The 12,332-nt window shown below is 48.7% G+C and overlaps 1 protein-coding gene across 13 annotated transcripts in view; it reads left to right on the forward strand.

Moving 5' to 3' along the window:
- The window catches only part of MICAL2 (microtubule associated monooxygenase, calponin and LIM domain containing 2), a 203,305-nt gene that overhangs the window by 113,222 nt on the left and 77,751 nt on the right, over positions 1–12,332 (forward strand). For 10 of the 13 annotated variants that reach the window (XM_074336000.1, XM_074336004.1, XM_074336003.1 and 7 more), the window contains 6 exons: positions 3,383–3,454; positions 6,695–6,844; positions 8,315–8,437; positions 9,590–9,808; positions 10,037–10,138; positions 11,350–11,475. In XM_074336000.1, the coding sequence (XP_074192101.1) occupies positions 3,383–3,454; positions 6,695–6,844; positions 8,315–8,437; positions 9,590–9,808; positions 10,037–10,138; positions 11,350–11,475 (792 nt within the window). The remainder of the gene's footprint in view (positions 1–3,382; positions 3,455–6,694; positions 6,845–8,314; positions 8,438–9,589; positions 9,809–10,036; positions 10,139–11,349; positions 11,476–12,332) is intronic. The other 3 variants (XM_074336006.1, XM_074336007.1, XM_074336010.1) reach the window with 1 other exon arrangement.

Genomic DNA, 12,332 nt, shown 5'->3' on the forward strand with positions numbered 1-12,332 from the left:
GGTGAGTGATAACTATTGGGGTTTGATTGATTAGCTCTGAAGACCAGGTAGCCCATGCTAATCAAATAGAAGAGCTTGGGATTATACTTTCCTCGTCAGAAGCCCTTAGTCTGCTTCTGCAGACCTGCCTCTGATCCTGGTCAGCCTCTAAAAGCCTCGTGGCAAGTGACAATTCCTGGGGACTCCAGAGCTCTTACCATGTACCACAGGTGGCGCCTGAACATACATATGTGGTCTCTGTCCTTACTGTCCTAGACCTGCCACACGTGGGTAATGCCTGTATTTATGGCCACTTTGGCCATTACACACATTACAGTACATATGTACTCAGGGTGCCTGAGCTTGGTTTTCTCCATTCTGAGCCCACTCCTTGGAGGACAACACAGCATAGATGTTGTCATTTGTCCATAAAAAGCCCATCCCAGAAGCCAGGTCGGTGGCCCCAGGTTATTGGTCCTTCTCGGCTGACTGATTCTGACCCCAGTCCCCGTCTAGCACTGGTCCGTGGTAGAGTGGGAATCACGAAGCCTGACTCATGTCAATGTTTGGTCTGGGTAGCCCGGGTCCCCCTCCCAGCTCTCCTCTGCTTGCCCATCCTGCACAAACACTCTCCAAAGGGCCAGGGGGCGCTATGTAGGAAAGGGCTGCCTCCATCCATCCACTCAACACACATTCACTGAGTGCCTCTTTATGCTGAGTTCTCCTCTTGGAGCCCATTGCCTGTGATGGCCAATGTCTTCTTATGACCCAGATCTAAATGTCTTCAGGATTAGGTTACACGGGCTAACTAAATATAAAGTTTGTTTGCTTTGGACTAAAATCAAGTCAGGAAGTATGGGAACATGGTTATTTTGTGCTAATCAAATAAATGATCAGATTGGCAGATATAGGTCTTTTTTTTAAATAGAGACACCAATTAGTTTAATAAATGTCTTTTGATATATATACAGAATATTTCAAATCATTGGGAAATCACAATAAGAAAGTGTTTTGAGGGTGAAGAAAAGGATGCAACAAATTAATAGGGGAAAAAAAGAATGTCATTGATTTATTCTCATGCTCTCTCAGACTGGGCACAATAAGTATTTTCTTCTTCTTGTACCCCAATTATTTGTAGAGCAAAATAGAACCCGAGGAGATGGGGGTACTGAGGCAGCTTTGGCTCCGAAACAATGACACACAGATAAGAAAAAATTAGGTGCATCTTCAGGTTTGCATTTCTCCACCTTTTTGTTTTAACCTCGTTCTTAGTTGAGAATCAGTGCTTCCATGATAAACCCATAAGGAAGAGTAGAAACTGGATATGTAGGGATTGCATTTTATTGTCCCGGGGGTCAGACTGAAGCAGAGGAGCTGTGGTTGCCTCCACCCACTTCCTTGATTCCCCCTGAAGGATCTGGGGGTCTTCTTAGGTGCCGCTCCTGGGCACACTTCCCCCAGGAGTGCTTTCTGTGCACCTATGGCTGACATTACTGGGTTTGGATCTATACAGGCTCTGATTGTTCGAATAGTCACACCCGGGGTTGTTGAATGCAGAAGAGAGAATAAGACGCGTTGCTCTTTGAGGGAATAGCCCCGTCCTCCCTTAAGGCAGAAACAAAAAAACAACAGAAAACCCTAAGATTATGCACCACGTGTTGTCTTTGTTGGGTAGGCCGTCCTGTACTGTCTTAGGCTCCGGTCTCCAGGCCAGCGAGGCGTTCACAGGCCTTGGAGTTGGGGGCCCAGGCAGCCTGTGCCTCTAAGGCCCAACATTGTTGCAAATAAGGTCATCTGTTTCTCTTGGTGCTTGCCCAAGTCTTGGGGTTGAAATAATTTCCATTCACAGAATAATGATTTATTGGAAGCTGAGGAAAATGTTAAAGGGAAAGCAGGGCCTTTTGATCTGTTGTGTTTTGCCGCCTGGGCAAGAGAAGAGTCGAATTTTTAAACGAGTATCAATAGCTAAACTGTGGTTGATCTTGTCTTTAAAAATATTAAAGATTCTGGTAAATATGAAGAGGGAGCAGGGGAGTGTAAGAACTGGGGAAGCAGGTGCTTTCTGTTGGAAGCAAGTGAGTACGTAGCGGACTGTGTGTGAGGGGCTCCAATGTTGTTATTCTTGTTGTTACATATTATCATATAATAATCTCCAAAATTATTGTTATTGTGGTTCCAGAACAACTGGGAGGTAAAACATCTCTTGTGGTTGGGCAAGTTCGGGATGCATGGGACTGATTGGGCTGTACGCCTGGGTTTCAGGGGAGAGAGTAGCCAGCAGCCCTTCTTACTGCATCCTAAGTGGAATAAAGGCTGGGATTTCATCTGGGCCTGCTATGGAGGACCCTCTGAGAGTGAGGAGGCTCCGAGCAGGAGGGATGCATAGTTGATAGGGATGGGTCCATGGTCCTCAGGGGGCTGGCCATTTGGAGATGTCCCCAGCTGGAGACTGGTGGAAGAGAGGTTGAACCCCAGTGTGAAGAATGGGCTTACCCTGCAGGGTGCAGAGGAAGCACTCAGTCCAGTCCCCCAGGCCCAGGCCCATAGCATCAGCTCAACTTGTGCAGTCCCATTCATTCCCTTGAGGAGACAAGCCTGACAATGGGTGGCCCTTTGGTGTTCCTCGCAGAGGGGATGCAGTGGTCTTGGGGAGGGAGCGTGAGTTTCTCCAGATTTAAGTGTCCATATTCGGGCAGCAGAAAGTCAATTATAAAGGGTTATTGGTAGGGCAACCATGTAATTTATTGTCTAAACCAAATTTTTGAGAGTGAAAGGGGGCACGATAACTAATTACACTGGAGGGGGGGAAGCAATATATCAAAACAGTCCTGGGCAAACAGGGCTGTATCCTCACCGTAATGTTCAGGCCATATCTGGTGCTTCTTTGATCTTAATAAAATATCGTGTGCTGGTAGCTGTGATGGTGACTGAATGGCAGACGTAATTTGCCATCTAATCCCTGGGCAGCTGCTCTGAGTCCCCAGAATCCTGCCTTCCAGGTGAGTTAGTGCCATCTCCTTGTAGGAGGTGGTCTCTGTAAGGCAGTACCCCGAGGGGCTTCAGCAGGCCTGGCTGTGACTGCCCTGAGCCCAAGGTCGCACTGACAACGGAGATGATCCCTGCCCTGCTAGGTCGGAGGGAGGCTTTGTGCTTTGGCATGTTTCCACATGATATGGGACTGTGATTTCCACCCCCTGACAGAACCTCTGGCTCCCCAGGTGGAGGGAGGCTCCCTCCACTACACCTGAACAGAACTCGTGATAGCATTAGTCATGTTGAAGGGTATTTGACAGCCATCTGTCTCCAGGTTGGGCAGGGCTGTCTGCCCAGTGACCACTCAGAGTAGTAGTGGAAGCGCCGTCCTGAGAGTCCTGAGCTCACCGTGCTTTCTTGGCCATTGCAGGTGGACAGCCAGACCGGAGAGAACAATGACATGAACAAACGGAGACGGAAGGGTTTCAACAACTTGTACGAGGTTCGTGTGCGGTGTCGGTTTAGACAAAGTCCCTTTGCCTGACAGCCAGTGGCCACAGGCCCGCCCCACTCTGGCATCTTCATTAGCCCTTCTTCCTTTCCTCTCTCAGGAACCACTCAGTTCCAAGCGTGGCTTGATGGAAAAATAGACAGGTTCTGATTTTTGCTCCACTACTTACTGTCTATGTAACCGTGAGAAACAGAACCTCCCAGGGTGGGGCTCATGTCTGTACAATACAGATGATACATTGGAAACTTAGGAAACTTGGCAGGATTTTAAAAGATGAAATAAGAAGACGTTATATAACACGCTAAGCATGATGTCTGGAACCTATGTTAATCAATGTATAATCACTGTTAGTAGGGAGTCATAAAGAGGCACCAGCTGTCCCACTTTTCTCTCCCAGTCGTGTTTCTACCTTTTGTGTTTTCTGCACATTTAGTCTTCAAGGCCAATGTCCCAGCGCCCATAAGTGCCACCTGCTGGTGAAAGAAGAAAATCACAGGCTACTTTGTGAAAACTGGGCAGGAATCTTTCTCCTGCTACTGTAAAATTGATCAGCAGAAAAAGAGACTATCAGTTCCGCTTCCCCAGGCAGCTCTTGAAAGGGACCCGAGATGTACATTTCATGGGAAAAAGCCATTCTAGTCCCACGAAAGCAAGCACAGATATTGTCTGTGAACTGTAGGATGGCTGCTTTAGCTAGCCTGCTGGTTGCTGTCATAATTATGACAAGTCGCCCTGTGGAATCGTCTGTATGATGCACTGACATCTGAGTTTCAGGACTTAGAAAAGACTTCTGTCTTATATGGTTGAAGAGGTGTTACTGCTGTGTATTTATCTAACATTGTTGTTCATGTCTGTGACTTGCGTCATGTGGAAGCCTTGACCGGGGTGCGGACACTGGCTTTCACAACAGTGAACTTTATAACAAACAGAGCCCCGCGGCCCACCTTGGGGGAGTGGGGAGATGCCTACTGCCCACCCCCTGCTCTGGGATGTTCAGAGGGAAGCACTGATTACGAAAACCAGGAATATAGTTCATATCTTAAAATGTGCACAAACTCATTTTATCCCATGAGTTGAAATCACCCTTGTCCAAATCTTTTCTAGAACTTCTTTGGGTGATCCCTTCAAGAGCGGTTGCTTCCCTATCTCTTGGCTCTGGTATGAGCTAGAAGCCAGTGAATACAGAGATAACTGAGAGGAGGAGGCAGAGGCTGATGAACAGGGAAGGAGAGACGTCCCATTTCCCCCGTTACAGGGGGTGGCTCTTGCCGGAGGTGTCTGTAATTTGCTACAGCCTCCTCTGAGAAACTTCCCTTGGATATACCTTGTCTCGGGTGGAAGTCTTCTCCTGTTTTTCATCCATGGCTTATTTGAGGGGGTGTTTGTGCTGTTTCTGTTGATAGCAGCACACAGGAGCAGAGTGTGGGAAGAAATCTGGTTGCACCTGCCCCTTCTAAGGTGGCTCTGGGCCATTTTCCAGGCCAGTTGTTTTTGCTTCCAGGTGAGATTTAACCAAACAAGAATTCTCAATTCTTGCTACTCCAAGGATGGTCCAAGATGCAGCAGCGTCAGCATCACCTGGCAGCTGGTTAAAAATGCAGGCTCAGGGGCCACCCGGACCAATGAACCCGATCTGGTTTTGAAGGAGCCCCAGTACTTCATGGGCACATTCATGTTGGGCAGTGCTGTCTGCGTGACCCCCTATCTTAGCCAACTTTGGCCTTGAACAAACAGTGACCAGCCCAGTGAGCTCGGCCCCCTTTGCACTCGAGCCTGTATTGCTATGCAGTTACATTTCCCCCTTTGAAGTGGGGAGTGACTGGTTTGTGTTTGTCCAGCATTTCAGAGTGGCTGTGCATACAGTGTTTCCCACGGGGCTGCTACTCTTAAGGATCTTTTTAAAAAACAATTGACTATATAGCTGGCTGCTTCCCATGAATTTCTTCTAAGTGCATATATCTCTGTTGTCTTAAGAACAATCTGTTCCGGTCTGTTCCTGAGGGAGATTTGTTGTCTCCTCGGGAAATCGGACTGTCTCCTTGACATGACAGTGCCATTTGCACTTCCAGGGCCTGGGGTGCAGATCCTACGGTGTGGGGGAACAGGCATTCCAGGAACACTGCTGGTTTTCCGAGTGCGGTATTTAGCGGACAAGCTAAAGAAATCTTACATGGAACTCCACTGTAGAAACAGCATAACCAAATGGTCACAGCCAACATCTCACCAGTGGTTAGTCACATCGATGCCATGTACCCATGAGAAGAGCACTTCACCTCTGTGACATTCTTCTCCAAAATCAGTAACCCTGGTCTAATCATGAGAAAATGTCAGACTAACACAGATGAAGGGACTTCGTACGAAATAACTGACCAGTCCCCTCCAAAATCCTCAAGGTCATGAAAGACAAAGGAAGATAGAGAAACCCTTACGGAGGGGAGGAGACTAAGAAGACATAATCACTAATTGTCATGTGGGATCCTGAATTGTATCCCGGAACCAAAAAAGAGCATCAGTGGGAAAACTGCTATAATCCACATCAAGTCTATAGTTAATGGGATCAGACCAGAGATCATTTCCTTGTTATGATAGCAGTGTCATATTACATGCAGCTGGGAGAGGGTATGTAGAGCCATCTGTGCTATCTTTGTAACTTAAGTCTAAAATTATTTCAAAATTAGAAGTTTTTTTTAAAAAGGTAGTACCAACAGAGCAGGACAGGTTAAAGTTGGGAGTTGGGTGCAAAGGAGAGAGCAGAAAGAAATCAAAGTCTGTGCCTTGCCTGACTGACACCCCTCTTGCTTCCTTCATCCCTCCTGGTTCACCTCTTGGCAGCCACATGATGTATTTTGAGAACAATTTTGCTCACTACTTCGTTATTGTATTTTATTTTTGCAACAACCATGTGAAGTGGGTTATGCTCCCACTTTACAGGTGAAAAAATCTCAGAGAAATTAAATTGCCAAGGTCACTGGTCTGGGAAGTAAAAGTCACGATTCAAATCCTAATGGTCTGGCTCCCAAGTATGGGTGTGCCCATCTTTGGGAAGATGCGTCCCCTCCTGTGACATTGTCTCCATTGGGCATCACCTGCTGCTTCTGTCTCATTTCCTCAGACCATCGAGGGCATCCTTCTTCAGGAAACTAGTCCTGTGCCCTCGGCCACCAGGCCCCCTCCCTGATATCCAGTAGGTTCTGGGACCCAAAAACCAATGCACCAATTTGGCCTTTGCAGCCTTCAGCATTTTCCAGCCGGAGCTTAGGCTCTAATCAAGAAGACAGCAGCAGTAAAGAAGGTGGAAATCAGAACAAAGTCAAGTCCATGGCAAGTCAGCTGCTGGCCAAGTTTGAGGAGAGCTCTCGGAACCCCTCACTCCTGAAGCAGGTGAGTCCCATCAAATGTTCACAGGTCCTGCCTTCTTGGTGACCAGAACTGAGAAGCCAGCAGACATATTCAGGCTAGTGATGGATTTCAGGTATACCAGCCAGGCCTGGCTCAGGTGAGCCTTCTCCTGGAACATGAGTTTGTACTTTTGTAAAAGGGGCCAGATAGCAAACAGTTTAGGTTTCGGGGGCCGCCTGACTTCTCTTGCAACTACTCAACTCTGCCATTGTAGCATGAAAGCAGCCATAGACAATACCTAAATAAATGCACGTGGCTGTGTTGCAATAAAACTGTATTTACAAAAACAGGCAGCAGGTCAGATTTGGCCTGAGGACTAGTTTGTCAGTGCCTGTTCTGCAGTGGAGATGAAATCCTTCCCCTAATTTGGTTTTGCTTTGCAACCATGACTTGGTTTGCAGCCATCCATGAGACAGGGCAGCTGGAGGGAGCGTTAGAGGTGCTAGATGCGTGGAAGATCACTTAGTCCATGGTGAAGAGACCTGTCCAAACAAGGGGAAACTGAGTCATGGGTTTTAGCTCCTAGTGGATCTGCCGGAAAGGAGGACCAACCTCCCAGGTGTACCCATGGTAACCTTCTTCCATTCCCTTGGATCAGATTGGCAGGGCTGTGTGTCTGATCAGGGTCTGTGGGAGGCTGAAGGCAGTCACAGCAGCCATCAGGCAGCAGACTGAGCTGACCTCTCAGACCCTGGCTTGAAGTCTGTGCTGCATGGTTCAGTTTGCACCTCCGAATTCCTCTGGGATGCCATTGTCATATTACTAAAGCTTGAGACAAAGGGTTTGGTTTTTCTTTAGAGAATACCTGTCACGTGACAGAAATAGGTTCCTCTCAGGAAGAAGACAGACTCTTGATTAATTGGGCATCGAGATGATCACAGACAGTTTTTTTCTCCCGATGTGGACCATGCCCCTCCTGGACAATCCAACTTCCCCATGAAGCCAGGTTTTATTATAAGGGGACCATTTTCCAGGGACTTGTAACTCTGAATTTTTTTCTGAATTACCCCTGCTGGAGGCTTGGTCCCTTGCAGTTCCCAAGTGTTGCCGAGGGCTGTCTTCTGTCAGAAGGACTGTAGCACTCCGTCCTCTAGTGGGCAGGAAGCTTTTCCATTTCTGGAAGGACTCCAGGGCTGGCCCTGGCCTGGAGTGGGCTCTGACAGTGCCTGCCCAGTGCCCTGGTCTGAGACAAAAGAAAACCTTCCATAGATCCACACACTGTCCTAAAATCGGGGACTCCGGGACTTGCTGTCAACATGGGCAGAGAGCCAGGGTTCAGGTCTCCTGGTCGGGCCCAGCTTGCAGGAGCTCGGTGCAATGCTCTCTCCCTGTACCTGCAAACTCTCCCTCCCGGCCTCTCTTCTTCTCCTCCCTCCAAGTGTCTCAGTCTGACTCAGCTTTTCCTTCATGTTTCCTGCGGCTGCTTTTTCGGACTCACCTTCTTCCTCCCAGGAATGCCATGTCTCGGGGATAGGTAAGCCTGTCCTGTGCTCATCTTCTGACCCTCCTGTTAACTCTCGCTGTCTCAAGCTGGAGGAGCCCACACCCAGCCCATCGCCTCCTCTGAAAAGGCAGGTAGGGCTCCTTCCAATAGATGGGGTCTTGGGGAAGCCAGAGGGGACTTTGATGCTGGCGGGTGGGCTCGGTTGTCCTCTGCACGCCCCAAGTAGGGCTGATTGTGGGTTCTTTGGGAAGGCAGACCCAACTTGAGCTCACTACCCTTATAGGTAAGAAGAACGAAGTATGCAGCATCTTGAAATACATGCCACTGATTCTTCAGCCAGTCAGGGGTATCGACTGACCAGCTGCTTTGCCCTTGGTGCTTTATTTGCTTGGGGAGAAAACAGACCACACCACAGGGTTTTGTCTGATACCCCTGGAACACTTAGCTTTAGTTGCAGACCACTTATATAGGCTGATTTCTAAACTGATGAAAAAGTGGCAGTGATGGTGGACTGGGCTCAGGGGTCCAATTGGCTGCACACATTGAAGGGGTCAGGCTGGGGTGTGGGGCAGACGAGGGCCTGCCTGGTGGGCAGGGAGGCAAGCTGTAGCCACGGGCTGTGGCTTTTCCCAGCTAGCATCTCTGCATGTGGAATTTGAACAGCATCACTATAATTGACCACAGCATTCAAAGATGTCTGATCAGCATGAGAAATCTCGTGTTGCTTCCGGTGGAGGTTGAATGAGGTCAGTGTGGACATAAGGCAGTGGTTTTATGTCTGCATGTGTAAGCATTACCTCAGGAGCAATTTAGTTTTCCCATGAAAAAGGGTATAAAAAAAACCAATATCAGGTACCCACCCCAAGACCAATGAACTTAGAATCTCTGTTAGTCAGTTCCAGTCTCGGGTTGTTTTTTGAAAGTACCCTAGCTGATGTCAGTGTGTATCTAGGATTGACAACCAGGCTTGTACAGGTTTTGATTCGCTGGGTCTGGGGTGAGGCCCAGGACTATTTATTGTTAAGGAGGATGTCAGGTTTGCATAATATTATTCACCATAAGGTGTTAATTTACAAAAGAAAAATGAAAAGTAAATAAAAGGAGGAGGTCAGGTGATTCTGATGTGGGTGGTAGGAGGGCAGAGTCTGCTGGGAGTTTGGAATCTCACTCAAGGTGGCCCCTCGTGTGCCCTTGGTCCCTGGTCCTCATGGGGAGTCCTCTTGTTAGGGGGGCTGTGAAAGGGCCACAGTAGGGAAGGAAGCTTGATTTTCCTTCTCTCCCAGTTCCCCTTGGTGGTTGTGACGGGGCATGTGCTCCGAGAGCTAAATCAAGTATCTGCTGGTGGAGAGTGCCCGAGCCGGCCATGGAGAGCTAGAGCCAAGTCTGACCTGCAGCTGGGGGGCCCAGAAAATCGTGCTGCCCGGCCTCCTACCTGCCAGGGAGCGCTGGCCCTTTCTGGGGTGCTGCGGCGGCTGCAGCTAGTGGAGGAGAAGATTCTCCAGGTGAAAGCCGCGCCCTTTGCCCTGTCTCTGCCTTCCATTCCCCCGTCCCTCCGCCTGCCCAGGGTGGGTTCCTCCTCTTACTGCCTGTGTCCTGTCTCCCTGTCCTATGTGTGGTATGAGTGACACACCCCTGCCTGACTGCCTCCTGCCTCTCTCCGGGAGCTAACCATCCCGGTCTCTGCCACTATGTCTTTTTTTTCTTTCTCTCCTTTCTCACCTTGACTGCAGAAGAGGGCTCAGAACATGGCCAACAGGGAATTTCACAAAAAGAACATTAAGGAGAAGGCGGCTCACCTTGCCTCCATGTTTGGACACGGGGATTTCCCGCAGGTAAACAGGGGAGCTTTCAGAGTCCGCAGGAACCCAGACATTGAAAATTCAGTGAGGTGACCTTGAATCAGTCTCTGGAGCCCATTTCCTCCTTCCTCCTGCTTTCATAGCATGAGGCACAATTCATTGTTCTAGCCACTAAAGAATTCGAGCTGGTATCTTAAAAAGACACAAATGAGAACGTTCAAAGTAAGTAGCTAAATCAGGACAAAGGGAAAACCAAGGCAGAAAAGTAGGCTCAGATCAAAGGAAAACATTACTGAAGAAAAACACATGCTGTTAGATGCTAGATAGCTTCTGAGTAGACACTGAGCTTCCTAAGGGCCAACACAAAGAAGGAAAGCTGGTCAGTTGCAAGAATCACATTACAGTGCCTTTAAGGTGACAGCAAACCAGTTGCTCGTGACATTTTGGGGCCTGGTGGGGAAATCTCCCTGTGGCCTGATCTGGAAGACACTGATGAGGAGGTCAACCACATGCCATAACCTGCACTCTGCTTTCCCAAAAGGCAGCATCGAGCCAAGAATGGCTTTGCCTTAGAATACCAAGCACAGCCCCCTCCAAGCCAGGTACTTATTTAGAAACTTGCTGAAAAGAAGAGTATGTGCACGCAAGGAGATGAAAGAATTGATGTAAGGTCCCGTGGCACTTACATATGTAAGGTGCCCCCTTGCTTGCAGCAAGCCTGGTCTCTAGAACATACGTCCCCTGCTGCCTCCTCTCAGTCTCCTCCAAACCTGTGCCCTCTGCTATCCGGCAGTCATTGACATAGGAAGGATTCTTTGCATTTATTTAGTTCGTGTTTAGGTGCCGGGAGGCTGCAGAGGCCCCAGCTCGGGCCAGCTGTCCCCAAACAGCTCAGGATTCTCCTTTCCTACATTTGCAGCTGGCACTTTATACCAAGTTCCAGAGTGAGGGCTTCGAGAGTTAGTGCTGGTACCTGCGGCAGACACAGGCAGGCACACGTGGCTCTTCTCCAGCTGTTTTGGTGTGCCAAGGGGGTCGGAACCGTTTTAGCAGAAAACATAACCAGGAACTAGGCAATCCTGCTGGGCTCCAAGGACAGAAGCTTCTGTTTTGTCCTGAGACGCAGGCCTGGATGTCCGTTCCCCTCCTTGAATATGTGGACATAGGGCTGCATCATTGAGCCCAGCGTCACGGTCCCTTTCCCCAGGGATAATCATGGTTTCCTCTGTTTCTGTTCTGTGCAGAATAAATTCCTCTCTAAAGGCCTGTCTCATACTCCTCCTCCGTCTTCTCCCTCCTGCCTTCCATCTCCTGATCCAGCTGCCACTTCCAATCCATCGACTGTTGACTCTGTTTCTCCTGCCAGAAAGGTAGTCGTCCTAAACAATTAGCTTCCCCCAACCCCCGCATGTTCTGAGACGGTCTCCTGCTCTGCTCGATCGGCGCCAACATCTGGAGCTTGGCTTGGCTGACATGAAAATTTGTGAGATACTTCACAACAGTCCTGGATGGGGTTTTGTTTTTGTGTTGGATCCAGCAATATAGCACAACAGGCAGCACACAAAAACTCATCTGGCAGTGCTCGCCCATCCAGCACGCATTCGTTGGGCACCTACTGTGTGCCAACCACCATGCCAGGTGCTGAAGCAGCAAGGAGGATGTGGTACAGTTCTCTTACTACAGTTGAGATGGCAGGCAGCACATTAGAATAGCAATAAGCAACTTTTTACCGTATGAAATTGCCAATATTTCATTGTTCTTGACCTAACAAAATGGCAGTTTCACCTGGTGAGCCTAATGCAATACTATTCACTGAGTCTATGAGAGGCGTAAAAGGCAAGGTTGTAGAAACCCAAAAGGGAAAAGCCTGGGAGGAGTCACAGAGGAGGTAACATGGGGGTCGAGTGTTGAAGGTTGTACCGGATGATGGACAGAAGTGTAAGGAGAGAGTGTTTTAGAAAGGGTCCCGCATGTGCTAAGGAAGGCAGACAGGAGTTGCATGAATGGAAAGTCAGAACTCCGGCGAGACTTGAATTTGCAGGTAAAAGTATTTATGGGGGTCCAGAGAATGAGTGTGAAGGTGAACCCACTCTTGTCGTGTTATGGAATTTCCTTCTATCCTCTTATAAAGAGCAACTAAAGGATCTGCTCTGTGCTCTAGGAGGATGACTCAGGTAGCCGTGCAGAAGTTGGCTTGGAGGAAAGGTGGAAGGAAGTGGGGAGCTAA

Source organism: Rhinolophus sinicus, linkage group LG06, assembly GCF_036562045.2.
Source record: "Rhinolophus sinicus isolate RSC01 linkage group LG06, ASM3656204v1, whole genome shotgun sequence".
Classification (NCBI taxonomy): domain Eukaryota; kingdom Metazoa; phylum Chordata; class Mammalia; order Chiroptera; family Rhinolophidae; genus Rhinolophus; species Rhinolophus sinicus.